Source organism: Dipodomys spectabilis, unplaced genomic scaffold (assembly GCF_019054845.1).
Source record: "Dipodomys spectabilis isolate Male_0828 unplaced genomic scaffold, ASM1905484v1 ptg000095l, whole genome shotgun sequence".
Classification (NCBI taxonomy): domain Eukaryota; kingdom Metazoa; phylum Chordata; class Mammalia; order Rodentia; family Heteromyidae; genus Dipodomys; species Dipodomys spectabilis.
In genome coordinates, this window is record NW_024870772.1 from 44,272,944 (window position 1) to 44,292,148 (window position 19,205).

A 19,205-nucleotide genomic window follows, 5' to 3' on the forward strand; every position below is an offset into this window, starting at 1 on the left:
TTTTTTTTTTTTGTCAGTCATGGGGGCTTGAACTCTGGGCTTGGGCAATGTCCTTGAGCTTTTCAGCTCAAGGTGAGCATTCTACCACTTGAGCCACAGTGCCACTTGCAGTTTTCTTGTGGTTTACTGGAGATAAGAGTCTCACAGACCTTCCTGCCCAGGCTGGCTTTGAACTGCGTTCCTCAGGTCTCAGCCTCCTGAGTAGATAGAATACAGGTGTGAGCCACTAGTGCCTGGCTTCTGTCCTCTTTTTAATAAGTAGCCAGTGGTCACTGTTTATGCAATTCACTTCTGTCATTTTATCCAAGGGTCAAATCTTAACTAAGTCCTTCAGAAATCCCATGGGAAATTTTAAATTCAAATACGTCAACACATATAAGAACTTAAAAACTGAGTTGAACCTCAAGTCTCACATATGCCAGACATGTCCTCTACCACTGAGCCACACTGGCTGCACCAGCCCTTCCCACTGCATACCTATTGCCACAAGCCCAAGGATGTTTCCCACATGGATATCTAGCTTTCTCGCCAGCAAAAACCATCTGGCCTGGGTCTCAAATAGAGGTGCTACCCCAGTGATGAGCTTTCCATGTCTTCCCACATAAATGTGAGTCACTAATGGACAGATTAATATTCCTCCTCTTTCCCAAGTTATGGTGTTCTTTTAGAAAACAATCGTGCTTCAACCAGAAGAGGAGGTGGTCGAGGCTGCTGGAAGCCAATGTGGAAATAAGCATCCTGCATCTCTTTTAGCATCAAATCCTGCATCCCTGAGTCAGCAATGCTCATGGTTAGAATTACAGTCTTAGGAGAAGGAGGAACCTTTATTGTGGGGCTGCTAATAGAAAATGGGGGGAAAAACCTAAATTGAAAGATAAGGGGAAATATTTTGGTATTGAAAGTACAATGATTCCCTGTTTTTCCTTTTCCGATCTTTTCTTCTCTCCCCCTCTTCCTCTTTTAGAAAGTTTCTATGATAAACATGTATTAATTTTAAAATACCATACACTGGTGGCTCAAGCTTGTAATTCTAACTACTCAGGAGACAAGAGATCTGAGAGTCACAGTTCAAAGCCAGCCCAGAAAAAAAGTCTGTGAGACACTCCAAGGTGTGATTCAGGTGGTAGAGTGTCAGCCTTGAGCAAAAAAAGCCAAGCCAGAATGTGAAGCTATGAGTTCAAGGCCCAGTGTCAGCACAAAAAAAGGGGGGGGGGGGGGAGGATACCTAGTGATATTAAAAAATAATTAATGTATACAATTAGTTCCTTTCACAATCATAAATCTTTAAAAAAAATTTTTTTTCCAGTCGTGGGTCTTGAACTCAGGGCCTAGGGCACTGTTCCTGAGCTGCTTTTGCTTAGGAAACTCACTGTACCACTTGAGCCACAGCACTACTTCTGGCTTTTTCTGTGTATGTGGTGCTAAAGCATTGAACCCAGGGCTTCATGGTGCTAAAGCATTGAACCCAGGGCTTCATGCATGCTAGACGAGCACTCTACCACTGAGCCACCTATCCAGCCCTAAAAAAAAAAATGAGTGTTAATTAATTTCTTAGAGAAAGACTCAGCATGGAAGAGTGAATATTCCATCGTTCTATGTTGACTACTCATATGGATGCATAGCAAATACTGCCAGGAAGCAAATAATGGCTCTTCTTCTATCCCTAGACTTACAAGATTTCTCTATGGGATTCCCTGCCTCCCTCCCCTAGTCAAAAAGATGATGGGCTTTAAGTTGTGTGTTTGGAATGTGTACATGGATGACAAAATAAACTATTTCTTTTTCCTTGAAAAAGTTTCCTTGAAAGTTTCCTAGGGGTCCTGGAAATAATTGTAAATGCCCTAGGGTCTACCACAGCCTGAATGAAGAATGACTATTTCTGTCTCCAGCACAGTAAAGAGAACAAGCATCCCATCATTGAGGACAGAAGAGAACATTTCACACTCACTGACAGCCACCATCTTCTTAGTTTTTTCCCTTAGAGACAGGAACCAAATTGCTCAGCCTTACTGGGAAAGCTTTTGAGAACCAGTTCCTGAATGCTACTTACTGGTTCTTCAAAAGGACTTTATAAGGATGAGTCAAGATGAGTGGTGACTGTACTTTTAATGTTTTTGAAATGATTTGGACCACTTCTAGGAATATGTGAAACTGGATGATCCTAAATTAATGTTGCATCTTTTCCCCTCATACTTTGCATGATTTGATCATTTAATAAAATTATGAAACATTAATATTATTGAGACTTTTTTGAGATTGAGAGTTTTTTGGTATGGATGTTGACCTGAGAGGCGTACAATAAATGTCTTTCCCAATTGAGTGTGGATCACTTATCTTAACACATTTTACATTGTAAAACTCCTAGAAATACATATATTTTTTCAGTATGATGGAGGGATCAAAGAAGGAAGAGAGGAGAAAGAAGAAAGAGGAAAGAAAAAGAAGGCGGAGAGGGAGGGAGGAATGAACATTCCGTATCTAAAGTGGTAGTAGTGGGAGATGGATCTCCAGAAGGTTTCCTCTGGCTCAGTGGCTGTTTTACAAACTTACTGTCACCTTCTTCCCCACTGTGTGTTTGGGTTGATGACCAATTAGCCAGATACCATGAATGGTTTACAAAGCTTTAACAAGTCCTGATGCCAGCCCTGACTGTAGACATGCTGCTTTAGTTGGTCTAGGAGTGTCTGGATACTGGGTGTTTACATGTGGCCCCTAATGGTGTTTCACTCTCCTCTTCCTCCTCATCCCTACCCCTGTCAGTTTTCACAAGGCCCTCACTTTCACCAAGACAAGTGTATTCTTTTTAATTTTGCTGTTGTCTAGTTTCCTAGCACACAGCCCAGGCACACTCTAATACCCCAAAAGCACAAGAAGTCTGAAGTAACTGGGACAATAAGGTAGAATTTGAAGCCAGGTCCATTAGAGCTACTGAAAGTGAAATCCCTCCTAAAGTGAAATGATCCTGGGACAGACTCATTCAGGAGAGGTATGTTTCTCAAAGGGGGATGAAAGTAATTAATTTATATTGAATGTTTGGAGATAACTCATTATTGTAACAAGGATGCATATAAGGAAAGCTATTTCTCCTGTAAATCTATCCTCCATTTGTCTTTTTTTCCCCCAATGCTTCTCTAGGCAAGACAGCCACCATGAGATAAATCAGGTGTTGATGGACAGGCTGTGATTTCTCTTTCCTGTATAACACTCATCATGGCTGCCCATGAATGAACTGTGTGCCTGGAGTAGTGAGTAATAAACTGGGTGAGGGATGGCTATTCAGTAGACTTTGGCTTTGAAGGGGATGGACATGGGAAATTTTTTAACAGTGTAAAAGAGACAGAAAAGAGATCTACAGGATTTCTAGATATGGGTAAGAGGTAGACCTGGGCAAGAATGAATGAGCATAGGGCAAAGGCAGGCAGCCTTGTCAAGACATCAAGACAAGAAGGAATTAATATCACATTGGCTTAGGGATATAATTTCACTTATTTTCTCCCTGGTGCTTTAGTCTAAAAGCACAGTGAAAATTCCAGTTTAAGTTGTGGTTAGAACCACAAGAGCCAGCTAACCTGCTGGCAGGCATACAACCTGGAAGGGCAGCAATTGTGTGAGGGCCCTGGGGCTGGACAAGTCCAGGCAGAGTAAGTGCAAAGTCAGGAGATTTCCTTTGCCCAGGTGTGAAAATAGGTGTCAGCTTTCAGAGCTATTCAAGTACCTTTCCATGCTTAACAAGCAGACCAGAGGCAGCTAATCACTCAATGAAAGCTAATCATTTTGCTGCTCATTTATTTTCCCAGTTAATGCTTTGCAAAATAAGTGTGTACCTTTCCAAAGAAGAAAGACTTGTAAAAAGGGTAGTGGAGTTCATGACTTCAGAAAACTGGCTCCCGCTTTTCTCTAACGACAGCTTTATAAGGCCAAGGAAGTTCAAAAGGTAAAGTGCATTGGTAGGAAATGAATTTTTTTTTACTTGTGTAAAAACATAGAGATATTGCTGGGCGCCAGTGGCTCATGCCTGTGATTCTAGCTCTAGCTCTTCATGAGGCTGAGATCTGAGGATCACAGTTTGAAGCAGTCCGGGTAAGAAAGTCTGTGAGACTTATCTGTAATAAATTACCCACAAGGACAGAAGTAGAACTGTGGCTCAAGTGGTTGAGTGCTAGCTTTGAGCAAAAGAAGCTCAGGGACAACACCCAGGCCCTGCGTTCAAGCCCCAGGACTGGCACAAAATTAAAAATAAAGATATTTATATTGATTCATATGCATATATAGTATGTGTATAATTATTTGATCAGTGAGCCATAACTAAAAATACAGAGAAAAATGAGTGGGATTTTCTTTGTTTACCCAATTATTTAGGTAAAGAGTTTATTTTCAAAGATATCTTCTTGTGGGGCTGGGAAGGTGGCTCAGTGGTAGAGCGCTTGCCTTGCATGCCTGAGGCCCTGGGTTCGATTCCTCAGCACCACATAAGAAAAAAGCCGGAAGTGGCGCTGTGGCTCAAGTGGTAGAGCGCTAGCCTTGAGCTGAAGAGCTGAGGGACAGCGCCCAGGCCCAGAGTTCAGGCCCCACAACCAGACCAAAAAAAAAAAAAAATCTTCTTGTGCTCTCTCTCTCTCTCTCTCTCTCTCTCTCTCTCTCTCTCATTAGTCATGAGGCTTGAACTCTGGGCCTAAGTGCTATCCTTGAGCCTGTCAGCTTAAGGCCAGTACTCTACCTCTTGAGCCACAGCTCCACTTCCAGTTTTCTGGTAGTTTATTGGAGATAAGAGTCTCACAGGGCTGGGAAGGTGGCTCAGTGGTAGAGCGCTTGCCTTGCATGCTTGAGGCCCTGGGTTCGGTTCCTCAGCACTACATTAGCAAAAAGAAAAAAGCCGGAAGTGGCGCTGTGGCTCAAGTGGTAGAGCACTAGCCTTGAGCTGAAGAGCTGAGGGACAGCGCCCAGGCCCAGAGTTCAGGCCTCACGACCGGACCCCCCCCCCCCAAAAAAAAAGAGTCTCACAGACTTTACTGCCTGGGCAGGCTTTGAACCATGATCCTCAGATCTCAGCTTCCTGTGTAGCTAGGATTACAGGCATGAGCCACTGGCACCTGGCTTGGTCTCTTTTGAGTGAGTAGTTTTAATGAAGTTTTAGTAAATGAGTACCCTCCTGTAAGGCACACAGGCCCCAGAGAAAGGACCCATGCAGGTTGAATCCAGTTACTTTTAGCACAGCTTGGCTCTGTGCTAGAAACTATGTATGGCAATATTCTTTACATACTGATACTGATAATAATGTTATTATCAGATCTGTTTTAAGGTCATACAAAATGAGGAAGTAAGTGGATGGGGGAAGCTCCTGCCAATTGAGGTATATAAGACTTACAAAACCATTTAGTACATGACAGGGCAGACATATGTTTCTTGTATGCTTGTCAGCTTCCCTAGTCTGTCTGCTTGTACTGATAATTTTGATAGTTCTCTAGTAGTGTTATAATTCCAGTGGCCCCAAGAAGAAAAATGTTTCCCACTCCTGCAAGAGGTTAAAAGACTTATGATGACAGTGTAAGAACTGAAGTCCTGGTCTTTCTGGTTTTGGAGCTCAGAGTTGTTTCCCAGAGGAAAAGAGTGAGGCCCATCCCACCTGAAATCCACCAACAGCGCTCCTGTTTGCAGCTACACTGTCCTCTTTCCCATCCCTGCTCTCTATTCCATCTTCCCACCATATACTCCACCACTCCAATACTCACCAAACCAGTTCATTCTGTAAACCATGAACAACAAAACGATACAGTACTACACAACGTAGGAAGCATCCAGGAGAACAAGGAAGGAAGAGTATGGCTGAAGAAATCAGAACAAGAAAAACACATCTGTTACTAGGAAGGGGTAAGGCAAGGGGAAGATCTAAACAGAGGGGAACATCATACATACCAGGATAGCAAGAACTTTCCGGAACTCAATTTAGTTGTGAAAGACAGAGGGTGATAGGGTTATGAAAGTTACTGATAAAAATGAACATTTTCTTGTCAGACCAAACAAAACTGAAGCCAAGAAATCAGGGAGGAAGAAGGCTCATGCCTTTCTGTCTGGGATAATCACTGCCTCAAGGACTTGAGAAGAAAATCCACAAGACATTCCATCACATTCTATACACATCCATGTTCGTCATGCCTCTCACCTAGCATGGATTTCTATAACCTAAGTTTATCTTCACATTCTTTAAAACTATAGCAATTCAGATAAAATGCCCTGGTAGAACCTTTGTTAAGAAATGGCACCTCTAAGCAATAAGCAGATGACAACTCCAGCCTGAAGTATTCAAAACCAGTTAAATTATGTGCCCAAGTGTCTTCCATGAATGTCTTTCCATTCACTAATAAAAACTCTTTTTCTCTGACATCTTTGAATATACACATAGTTTACCAGGTATGTGTCACCCATTGCAAGGACCCTCACAGATAGGTAATAGATCTGTTATTTAATTTGACAAGAGTTAAAAAAAAAAAACACCTATAGGAAGCACACTTTCAGGAAAGATGTTCTCTTAGTGGCAGTAGAAAAGAAGAGAGACATTGCTCTTCAAAGCCCCATAGCAACCTTTATTTACTGGAAAGAAATAGTCCTAAAATATACACAAAAACTGGTTCATAAAATTCCTACAAGGTTGAGATGTGACCCTACAAATATCAAAGAAATACTCATCTGTCTCAAAAGTGAGAAATCTCCAAGAATTAACCCAAGTTAGGTCAAAGAGAAGGACATGAAATAAGATATCAAGAAAAGGAAATGAAAGATAAAATGTTGTCAAACAGCCAGTGAAAGTAGTAAAAATAGTAATTAACTACAAAACATAGTAATGAAGCCATTCACACACCCAAAAAATAAAAAACCCTCAAGCACACAGTAGGGATAAAAGAATTCACAGAAATTACAGAAGGCAAGACACTGCATTTGGCTGTATAATAATGCACACCTGTGGGCTGGGAAGGTGGCTCAGTGGTAGAGTGCTTGCCTTGCATGCATGAGGCTCTGGGTTCAATTCCTCAGCACCACATAAGCAGAAATAGCCGGAAGTGGCACTCTGGCTCAAGTGGTAGAGCGCTAGCCTTAAGCTGAAGAGCTGAGGGACAGCGCCCAGGCCCCATGACAGGAAAGAAAAAAAAATAATGCACACCTGTCATCGGGGAGGCAAGAATACCATGAGCTCTAGGTCAGCCTGGTCTACATGGTAAAACAATGCAGTAAAACAACCAACCAACCAAAAAAATATTTAGGGTTCAGATAACTAGGAATACATGTAAGAAAAGTTATAGATCTATATTAAGAAACTTTAACTGACAGAAACAAAGCAGTCTTGAAAAATGCAGTTATACTATATTCTTGAATAAAAGGAGTAAACATCAGACTGACACTAAAACTCCCTAAACTAAGTCATTTATAATTATAATAAATACTCTGCTAGGATAGTGTTATGGCCCAACAAGTTGATACTAAAGTTCCTTGAGAAAATAAATTAGGATAAAATATTCAGAAAAGTTCTTCAAACTATCAATAACTAGACCTGGCATTGGTGGGTCACATCTGTAGACCCAACTACTCAGGAGGCTGAAATCTGAAGGAGTGAGGTTCAAAGTAACCCAAGCAGAAAGTCCATAAGATGCCATTTCCAAATAACCAGCAAAATGCTTGGATCTAATAGCATGAACACAAAGTCCTGAGTTCAATCCCTGTTACCATAACACACGTTTGTGCTCATGAATGCATGTGTGTGCGTGTGCCCACACACACACATAAAGGATAATAGGAATACTTTATCCATCTCACAGTGAAATCTTAAGTTACAAAAATTAAAAGCATGATATAAGTTAAATAGAAAGATAAAACAGAGTAGAAAGACTATAGAAAGCTATAAATGCATTCAAAGATCTAGTGTATAATGAAAGTTTCATTTTACATCTATAGCTGAAAGAAAGGGTCATAAAAAATGATTTGGTACAATTTAGTAATTTCTTAAAAAAGTAGATTCAGGGGCTGGGAAGGTGGCTCAGTGGTAGAGCGCTTGCCTTGCATGCCTGACGCCCTGGGTTCGATTCCTCAGCACCACATAAGCAAAAACAAGCGCTCAAGTGGTAGAGCACTAGCCTTGAGCTGAAGAGCTGAGGGACAGCGCCCAGGCCCAGAGTTCAGGCCCCATGACTGGACCCAAAAAAAAAAAAGTAGATTCAAATTGCAAATATGAAAAATTCCAAAAAGATCAAATATTATAAAAGATAAAAAAGGCACAAGTGAACAGAAAATGATGTGGAGAAAGACAATTAATGGAACAAAATGAACCCAGTGACAAACTGTGACTCATTGATTTCAGTTCTGGGCATTTATATATGTAGACTAGATGGAATAGTTGTGTAGGCAAGCTTATTCATTATGTTGTTGGTTGAAATAACGAAAGATTGGAAACATCACTGCTCATCTGTAAAGGGCTAAATTACAGTGTCTGAATGATGGTTTCGAGTTATCTATCATTACATGACAAATTTCCTCGAATTTAATGGCTTGAACCACAATTCATTATTCTCTCTCACTATTCTGTGGGCTGACCACACTCAGCCTGGCAGTTCTCACTTAGCTGTTGACAGGGCTGGAAGCCTCCGGAGGCTCCACCATCCTCATTTCCATGTCTGCTGTTTGTCCTGGTGTGGCTGAAGAAGTGAGAGAGTGGCTGAGCATCTCTCCCCAAGTGGTCTCTTAAGTAAGGCTAGCCTGGACTTCCTCACAACAAGGCAATGTTACAGGGATCAGACATCTGACTACACCAAGGGCGAATGTCCCCTATGGCAGGAGGCAGAAGCAGACCTTCCTCATGCCTGACTTGCAACTGGAACAGCCTGTCAATTACACAGCATTCTGTGGGTCAAATCTCTAAAGCCAGCTCATATTCAAGGGGAGAAGAACTATAATCTACTTCTGAATGGAAAGAGGAGAAAATAATTTTGGACCATCTATAATGTACCTCATAATGAAAGTATATGCAATTGTAAAAAAAAAAGAGAGAGAGAGACAGAGTGAGGAGGTACTCTATATACTAACTTGGAAACGGTTTTAAGTGAATAAAAGCTAAACATAGGGCAAAGTAAATAATATGACATGGTACTAACCACCATTTATAGTTTCTCTCTCCCTTGGTTTCAGTTACTTATGATCAGCTGAAATCCAAAATTATTAAATGGAAATTTCTAGAAATAAATAAGTCGTAAGTTTTCAATTTCATGTCATTCTGACTATCATGATTGCATGCTATCTTGCCAGGTACACAAATCATCTCCTTGTCCAATGTATTCACACTGTACATGCTACTGACCCTTAGAAGCCATTGGTTATCATAATGACCCCCAGCAGTTGCGCTATTACCTTGCAGTATTAGCATGTGGCTCAAGGAGAATCTATAAAGATCTTCCTTTAAGTGAGAAGATATGTATAGTGGGTGGGGGGACTTAAAGACTACATATAGAATTCTAACCATCCATGGTTTCAGACATCCACTGGGAGTCTTGCATATGGCCTGGTCTGCCATGGATAAGGAGGTGACTACTGTATAATTTGTTTAAGAAGATAGGAATAAGGAAAAATACCTATGCATATATTTGGGTGTAAAAATAAAACTTTTTTTTCTTGTTGGTCATGAGGCTTGAACTTAGGGCCTGGGCACTGTTCCTGAGCTTTTTAACTCAAGGCTAGTAATCCACCACTAGTGAGCCACAGCTCCACTTCCAGTTTTCTGGTGGTTAATTGGAGAGAAGAGACTCATTGACTTTCCTGCTCAGGCTGGCTTTGAAGTTTGATCCTCAGATCTCAGCCTCCTGAGTAGCTAGGATTACAGATGTGAGCCCCCACCGGCACCCAGCTAAAACTTCTTAATGTATCTATTTTTATTTTTTTTCAAATTTTGAAAGGAAACTACTTGTATTTTAAGAAAGCTAAAAGACGTTCAAACCTCCTTTCTCATTTCCTCAAGGTGATGAACTTATTTGGGAGAAATAATAATAGGTCCTATACTGCTGACAAATTAATCATCCTATTTGCATTCAGCTGAGGGTAAAGAATCTATTTTCCTTCATTGTCAAACCCAAAGCTTCCATTTCATATGCAATTTAAATATTTGAAACTGATGCCTTCCTTTCAACCAAGGTAGCATGGAAGGTCCAATAGTAGAAAATGGTTTGCAGAAGCCAATGAGCTACAAAGCCTAAACCTTGTGGCTCAAATTCAGTGTCATACACTTCTGCCCCATGCCAATACTATCATTTAAAGAAGCATAAAAAGAAAGAGGAAATTACCCATAATCCCAGCTCCTGTGATGACCACCTTTTAGGTTCTTATCTACATCAGCAGTTTTCCACTATTTCTCCACCCCAATTCATCGAACCCCTGTGACACTTCCATGAGTAACCATGATTCATTTGGAGTTGAGTTTCTGGGTACAAAGCATGCAATCTGAAAAACCCTATGTGTGTGTTTTCTATGGTCTATTGCTCATAATCAAGGGTAAATGAAGATGATATGTCAACTAGCTGATATGGGTTGACCAGTAGACAGTATCTTGATAATCCTATTGATTTCTGTGGGCCCTCTCTGCCAGGCATCTGCTTTACTTTTCCTAAGATGCTAGAGTTTTATGATAGTATGAAGACAACAGTAGTCACCTGTGTGGTCACAATATACATTGAGAGGCTGGCTGCTGTTCACATACATTTACATACAATGTACACACACACACACACACATATATATTGAAATAGCTATATCAAAAACAAATTTTGATGCTGCCAATCATAATCTCTCAGTCACTATAAGATTACTTTTTAAAATACTTTAAAGAAAAACAAACTTTATTTTTAATTAGAGGATTTTAAAGACATATCACAAATAGCCAGAAACTTTTGAATTGTTTTCTAAATGATTTTCTATATTCTAGAAGTAAAAGTGACTAAGGATAGTGTATGGATAGGTATGTTTATCAACCACAAAAAAATAGTTGACACCTCTGGTTTTGTATCTTTCTGCCATAATGTAGAAAGTATTACTTGTTGACTCTGGAAAAGTGTTAGAAGCTGCTCCATTAAATTATTTTTAAAATCAAATGCTCAATCAAAAATGCTTTTTGAGAAGGTGCTAATAGCAAACACCTGTAATCCTAGCTACTCAGAAGGTAGCAATCGGGAGGATTGAGGCCATTTTGAGGCCAGCTGAGGCAAAAAGTTCATGAGACCTCCCCTAACCCCCAACCACCTCAACCAAAAACTGTATTGTGGTTCATGCCTATCACCCAAGCTACACAAGAGTCTAAGAGAAAGAAAATCAGGGATCTAAGCCAGACTAGGCAAAAAATTTTCATGACACTCCCTGAAGGACTTGCCTCTCCTCTCCTGGCCCAATCATTTTATGTATCTAAAGATGGAATATGAAGAACTGACCCCCACCCTATTGTTCCAGGCCCATACAGATGCCAGGCAAAATCCCAGGTATGTGTCAACTTGTTTGAACCCACCTAAGCCCAGCTATAAACATTCCATTGTGTACCCAACTGAAAGGCCCCCACCTTCGTTGACCTAGTGGCTTTTTTAATTAACCTCTGCCTCCTTGCTCAGACCTCCTAAAAAACCCAGCTCCCGTCCCAACTCTTCGGCACAACCTCCAAACCCACGGGAATGTCTGTAACCCTCCTGTTCCTCAATAAACAGTCCATGCCTGTTGATCTGATCGCGACTGGCCTATTCCTTTTCCCTTTTCCATTCCCCTCCATTTTCCTAACACTCCCCACTCCCCTCCCCACCCCCACACACATCAAGAAAAAAAGGCTAGATGTTATGGCATATGCCTATCATTTCAGCTACAATAGAGAACATAAAAGGGAGATTAACATCCAGGGCAGCCTGGGTAAAAAAGTAAGACACTACCACAAAAAAAATAACCAGAGGAAGAAGAACTAGAGGCATAATTCAAGTTGTAAAATGCCTGTCTAGCAAGTAGGAAGCTCTAAATTCAAACCTCAGTTCTTTTGAGAGAGAGAGACAGACAGACAAACAGAGAGGAAAACTGGTTAAAAATTTTGTGATGAAGATATGAAATAAGTTATTTGTAGAAAATTGTTCTTTAGTTGATAACATTGTGGACATTAACCAGTTGAATGACATGAGTTATGACATAATTTGAGGGTGATTAACTGCAATTGTGGTTCTCCCTGATTCTAAATTGTTATGCTGTATTTTTCAAAACTTGGTTTCTTGTGCTCTACAACTTCTTTCTTCTTCATTCTTTAAACCTACTTTAGAACTCATTAACTGACAAAATGTTCTGCATGTTTTTGGCTCCAACTTAATGAGCTTTTAAACAGCTTTGTATTCTAAGGGGAAAATAAGGTTTAACTTAATTATAATTTAATAAAATTAAGTCTTATTTAAGACTCTCCTGTTTAGTTGACTTCAATACATGTTATATGTATGTGAGTGAGTAGATGTTTTTTTTCTCTCTCTCTGGCTATTAATGTATTAGTGAGGGCTTACACAGTGGCTGAAAGCAAAGGTCCGACAGAGATGGGCAGGACTAGAGCTGTGCCTCAGTTTCCTCTCTGTGAAATGTATTTAGAGCGCTTAGTCTCTATCCCTTTGAGAGCACTCTTACTCTGTTAGAGTAGGTCCCCTGTTTGCTTGTCTGTCTCTTTGTTGGCTCATCTGCTTGCCTGCTGGCTTACTTACTCAATAAAGCTCTGCCAAGTTTTCTTACCATTATACTTGTCCAGAAATTCGTATCCTGATATCGAAGTCAAGGACCCTAAATGAAGACTCCTGCTTTTAGAAGGAAACTTTACAAACCTTCACCTGCATGGGTGACATAACTGCTTCATATTCACAAGATTATAAACCAGGGCCAACACTTAGCTGGGTACTTGGCATGTGATGGGTGTCATTTCTAGCATAACGTGATGATGTTGTCTAGTTTTGTTGATGGCTGAGTGGGTGTTATGGTCTTAGACACCATTAAGAGTCTACAGAAACACTGATTAGACACCAGTGAATACAGCTATAAAGCTGGCCCATCAGGTAGACTTCAGATTGCTACCATTTCTTCCTCTTCTCACAGGAAATGGAGCCCCCTGTGAGAGGGGAAACAAAACCCCTTAAAAACCCTCTGCTTACAAAACCCACAGAGCAGTTTCACAGAGCCCATCTCTACCCTCTATTCTAAGGCACATTGTAACCAGTGTTCTAATGCTGCCTTTTGTAAGGATGAGTTAAGCAAGAGGTTGGTTGACATATCATTATCATATTTTTGAAGTTAAACAGCCAGGGAATCTATGAACTCTCATCACAGTTAATTATTCCTGAATATCTCTGCTTTGTTGAAACATATTCTATTTATTTAGCAGCCCCTTGGGAACCCTGGGCGCCTTTGTCCCTGAGACACGGCCAGTGGTGTAAAACCTCTGCATCTGTCAGATTTCTCCATGTGGAGCATAATTGCCTGATTTCCATTTGAAAGTACAACCCTGACATTAACGCCACATAAACCCACCAAAGATAACAATGGCTTCCTGACACCTACAAGGGGACAGGAGGGAGGGGGGGAGGCATAATGTGGGAATAAACACGTATGCCAAATGAACAGCTTTACTGGGACCAGGTCTGAACTTACAGCTGCAGATGAAGTGCTCCTCAGAAACAAAAAAGAATAAAGAAAAAAGAAAACCATAGATTAGCATCAGTGTGAGTCTGCTGGAGCCAGATGGCAAGAGGAGGAAGGAGAGAGAGAGAGAGAGAGAGAGAGAGAGAGAGAGAGGGAGGGAGGGAGAGAGAGAGAGTGTGTGTGTGTGCTCTCTGCTTTCTTCAGGCACCCATCTAGCAGATGCAATGACAAGAGATAGTAGCGAGCTAACTTCTTAACCAGGCAACGAGTTTACCCTCTTTCTCTCTTTTTTCAGAAAAGAGAAAAATAAAGATGAAAAAGAGAGGTACAGAGGCTGGATGATTGCTCGTAAAGATTGAGCAAGTTGTGACGCAGGGAAGGCAGGGACTCCAGGCAGCTGCCAGCCTTGGGGAACTGCCGTCAGCTGTCCACAAAGCGTGGTTGTGGAGAGAGAAAAGACAGCAGACAAGGTTTCCAGTGTACTGTTATTTCCTCCATTGATGTCCAAAGTGACCTGGAAGGCTTGAGGTAGAGGAAGTTAGAAGGAGGGACAGACACTGGCAATAGAAGTTGTGGGTTCAGTTCTGCGGAGAAGGGACAGTGGCTAGTGTCTGCAACTTCTTACTAATAAAAGTGCTGCCATCTCCATAGCCTAATGGCCAATGAATCTGCCAATCCATGGCCTGAGGACCAGGCATTAGTATGGATCTGGACCTGCCATGCCTGGGACAGGTGCCCTAAGGTAAAAGGAGCTGGGGGAGGCTGAAATCAGGCAACGTTCTGGGGTCAAAATGAACATTTCAAACTATCGAGATGGAGGGTTCCTCTTCTCAAACTTTCTGAGACTGAGAAGGCTGGGAGTCACCATGCAAAGCAAAACCTTCACAGCTCATCAGCTAGTCTCTTACCTTCAGTGACAGCCTGACCCCCACTGGTGGGCTTCAGATAGACTAGCCAATACTGGAGTGAAAGCCTAGCATATGCATATGTGCACAGAGGTGTAGGCTTCCTACAAGCCAGGGTGCCTGGGAGTATGTGTTCACACCACCTGACCCAGGGATCACCACCCCGCCAATTATGAATAGAGGAACATGTAGGGTGTTGGGAACCCAGAGGGTACTCCTCCAGTCTGGTTGGCCAAGCCAAGCCCCAGAAGGTTGTCTCCAGCAGTGCTGACTCAAAAGAACACACCAAAGACTCCAAGGTGATGCCCAGTGTTGGGAGAGCTAGTCTTTCATTAACAGCTGGATATGATTATTTGAATCACTTTAAACACGGAGCCAGATCCACTCCATTTTCAGCCAGGGTTAGGGCACCTGCTTCCCCAATTCTGGTAGTCATAGGTATAACTGAATGGTGCATTGGCATATTCTACTTTAGCCAAGAAAGTGAAGCAAGCTGCCAGCTGGGAGCTGAGACCATAGGCTGCAGCTCTTCTTCCAAAACTAAAACTGAAAGGCACCTGCCTACCGAATAACTGCTTTGCTCTAGATCTCCAAGGCAATGCTCTCTAACAGTGCTCTTTATTCTAGTCAGGGTTCTCACCCACAGCTAAGGATTTTGAAAGGAAAAGGCAAACATGTAGGAAAGACAAAGGCCTTCCTTTCACCTCACTGAACAGGGAGATCCATTACTTTATAGGAGACTTTATATATATATATATATATATATATATATGTATATATATATATATATATACATATATATATATATATATATATATATATACACACACACACACAATGTTGTCAGCTGCTGAGGGCTCACTCCTATAATTTTAGCTTATTCAGGAAGCTGAGATCTGAGGGTTGCCATTCAAAGCCAGCCTAGGCAGGAAAGCCCATGAGAATCTTATCTTCAATTAAACACCATAAAAGCCAGAAGTGGAGCTAGGACTTAAGTGATAGCATACTAGTCCCGAGCATTAAAGCCCAGGGACAGTGCTCAGATCCCTGAGTTCAAACCCTAGGATCAGCACCAAACAATAACAACAACCAAAAGAAAAGATGTTGGCATTTCAATTACTTTGTCAATTTTTCATGTAACCCTCAGGAGTCAGATCTTCTGATTATACTCAGGTGGGATGGCAAGGCACAGAGATGTGCTCATGTCACATAGCTGATAAATGGCAGAGTCAGGATTCAAACGTGGCTCTCTGGTTCCTGGCTCTATCTGGTTCCAGACTGTCCTCCACACCAGCCTCTTGATGCTCAGCCTCTGATCACAAGGTGTTCTGCTCTGGTCCTTCCCTAGCAGTGCCATCTCAGGTGACTGAATCTTCCTGCATCCATGAAGATAGGACCAGACAAAACAAAATGGAGTGGTTGCCAAGAACAGAAGTAACATATAATACCTGTGCAGACCCCTAGCCAGCATCCAGTTCGGCATGCCAAACCTGCCAACTAAAGAATTAAGAGTAGTGACGTGTACAACAGCAAGTTTATTCAAAGAGGAAGTATACACTCTTCGGACAGGAATGCCAAGGCTGAGAATTAGCTGGGGGTCTTTTGGACCCATATCTCCTCCCCTGGGCTTTGCATTGGTTGCTTGAAGGCTTGTGCATGTGCTGTCCTAGCTCTTTTTATTGGTTGAGTGGGACACCAGAGCATTTTGGAAAAACAAAGTTCCATGATGAACCATATGTTGTCCATTAAATGTTTTGTCAGCCATTTTTCTTTATCCTTATCTACCTAACAATTCCCCCCCCCCTTTTTTTTCCCTAGCAGTTGGTGCTCCTTAAATGTGACTAGTAACTACTAGTGTGAGTACTGCCATCATCTTTGTGCTCTTTCCACTGAATTCTCATGAAATACCTGTGAGGTAGACCCATTTGACAGCTGGTGAAATTGAAACACAAGACATGAAGAGCAAGAGCTGTGACCAGAGCCCACATCTCTTGACCTTATCTTACCTGGGCTTGCCCTGCCCTGCTGGAGCACACTTCTCTGCTTCTATATTTGTCAACACATGGTTGCTGTCCATGATTAGGCAAGATTACAATTCTTGTCACCTTGCCTTCCTCTCCCTCTGCTAGGACTGACTGGGGACCGAGTCAGGACCCACCCATGCCCTCCTGGGAGGTGCCTCTTGGGACAAGTCAAGACCTAGCAAGAATGGATAACAAGCTTATTGTGCCCTTAGGATTGTCTTTATCATCTATATCCAAAACTGTGTTTGTTCTCATCATCACTCACTCAGATGCGTGGCCCAATGACAGCTCTGTCCTCCCACCACACCTCTGATCCCCTCGTTGGAGGAGGTTCTGAGGACATTCGCCATGCTTTTCTTTGCAGGAGGAAGCACTGTATCCACAGCTAGAAGCTGAAGGGGAGCTGCTGCCCAAAGGACTTGGGTGTCTGGCCTTGTTCCACAGCTTTCCTAACTCTACCCTTCCGGTGATTTTCACGGTTTCCTCCCATTTTACTTTCAGAGAATCTCTGGGGGAAGGCAGCTTTTGTTTTGTTGCTTCACATATTTCCAAGAGCTAAGAAAGGAAAATGATTTCCTTTCACAGACCTCTGGCTGAGTGTCTTTCACATCTCCGCTGTGTTAGGGAGTGACTTATAAACTGCAGAGTCTGGATCTCTTTCCTTCAATTTCTCCTCCTCTTTCCCCTTCCTCCACCCAACACTTAAAGCAATCTTGAGCCCCAAGGTCAGAGTGTCCTGTGTGAAGTCGGCCCCCAGGAGAACTTTTTAGAGGCCGAGGTCAATAATGAGAGCACGAAGCCATCCATTCCTGTCTGAAACAAACAGAAACTGGCACACTCACCATCTCTAAGAATAAACATGGTCTAGTCCTCAAGGTTGAGGGCTGGATTTGAACCATGAATGTCAAAGCATATTTTCCAAACTTGTCAGGCCTGGGTTTTATTTCTAGACTTTTATTCTCAAAGGGGTGATATGGAAGAGACCAGACTTAAGAAGTTTTGAGCTAGAAAATGAAGTTTCCCTTCTCCACTGCCATGGAACTTAACAGAGGGAAATGAATGCCAGGCACTGGTTTTCTCTCTGCTACAACAAAATGCAGAAAGCAGATGGCCTGGGGTTATTAGGAAAAGGACTTATCTTGATCTGATCTGTGGATGGTTGGTGATCAGCTGATTCCATGGAGTCCCCTCCTGCATTTGGGTTCCTGGAGAGTGGAGCTTCATCAGAAGCTAGAAAAAGACAAACATAAATGAATCAAGCCTGACCAGCATTCATACTATGGATACTGGAGTGCTGTCTTTCTTTCCTAACATGATCCTTGGCGGGAAAATGTCTTCATGGCCATGAAGACCCATACACAGCACCACTTTTGGCTCTATCATTCTTTTCATGCCACCATGGGCCATCTTGTTGTTACCCCTCTACTAGTACCTTCTGTGTAACTCACATAATAGGATGAGTCGCCATGCTATCGGACTTCTGAGCTGCAATGTCAAAGGGGCTGAGATATGAGCTTGGTACCATGAGTGCTAGTGACAAGCTACTGCTGGCTTTGGGCCAGCTACTTAACCTCTCTGGACCTCATCTTTCCTGATCTGTAAAATGGGGAAGTGGTTATTACATTGGTGGATTTATATCGAGTGATTCACACAATGTCTCCTCTCCACCACCACCACCACCACCACACAGAATACAAGCTCCATGATGCCAGTTAGTCATTCTAATTATGAGAGGGAGCCTTGGTAAAGAGTGATATGAACCAAGGCAGGAGGGAGTGAATAGGAGAAGGCTGGAGAAGGTAGGAGACAAGCAACTGGCTGCAAGATGCTGTCTCTATCTCCTCTGCTCTCCATGTGGTTTCATTTGGAAAGCTCAGAGTCTGAGATTTTTTAAGCCATTTATCATCTCCATTTCCTCCTTTACACTAAGCATTGTTCCAGACACTCAAGTTCAGAGGTGCCTGTATTAAATGAGAGCTCATGTACATAGGGTGTTCCAGAAAGCAAGCAATTAAGAGGGACTTCCATCACCATGCGAAGCTGTTGGCACCACAGTTTCTTCCTGACTTGGATCAATGATCAGTTTTGCTTTAAGATCCTAAGAGCAATAGGCAGATGTCAACTCAATTAGATGGAGACAAGCTCCATATGCTAATGCTCTGGTCCCTAATGAATGTAAGTGATGACATACACATAGAACATTTGGAGCTACTAGACCCATCTCCAGACACAACTCAGTCTCAGGCTCCAAAAAGGCGAAAACTGAGAAGAGATCTTTAGAGCCCAGAAGAAGAAAGGGGAGGACCTGGGTCAAGTAGAGCCATGTCCCTGGGGCAACTCTGGCAGATGAGGGATCTGGAGAGTTCAGCTCATGCATGCATTGGCACTAAACTATAAGAACCAGCCCTCATTAATCTCTCCATTGTAGCTTTTATATAGCCTATGACAAAAGTGGAGTTGGCTTAGTGTGGTTACCATATAGGTTCATTTGATGGCTGTAGCATATTCTCTCTTTTGTGTCTCTTTGTCTCCATCTCTATGTCTCTGTTTCTGTCTGTCTGTCTCTCTATCTCTCTGAAACTGAATCATATTCAGCACTATTTTATGCTCTTAG

General features: G+C 42.1%; 1 protein-coding gene across 1 annotated transcript in view; it reads right to left on the reverse strand.

Moving 5' to 3' along the window:
• Positions 1-17,675: 17,675 nt before the first annotated feature.
• The window catches only part of LOC122112891 (guanylate cyclase soluble subunit beta-2-like), a 49,400-nt gene continuing 47,870 nt past the window's right edge, over positions 17,676-19,205 (reverse strand). The window contains exon 14 of the mRNA XM_042685845.1: positions 17,676-17,821. Coding sequence (XP_042541779.1) covers positions 17,676-17,821 — 146 coding nt within the window. The remainder of the gene's footprint in view (positions 17,822-19,205) is intronic.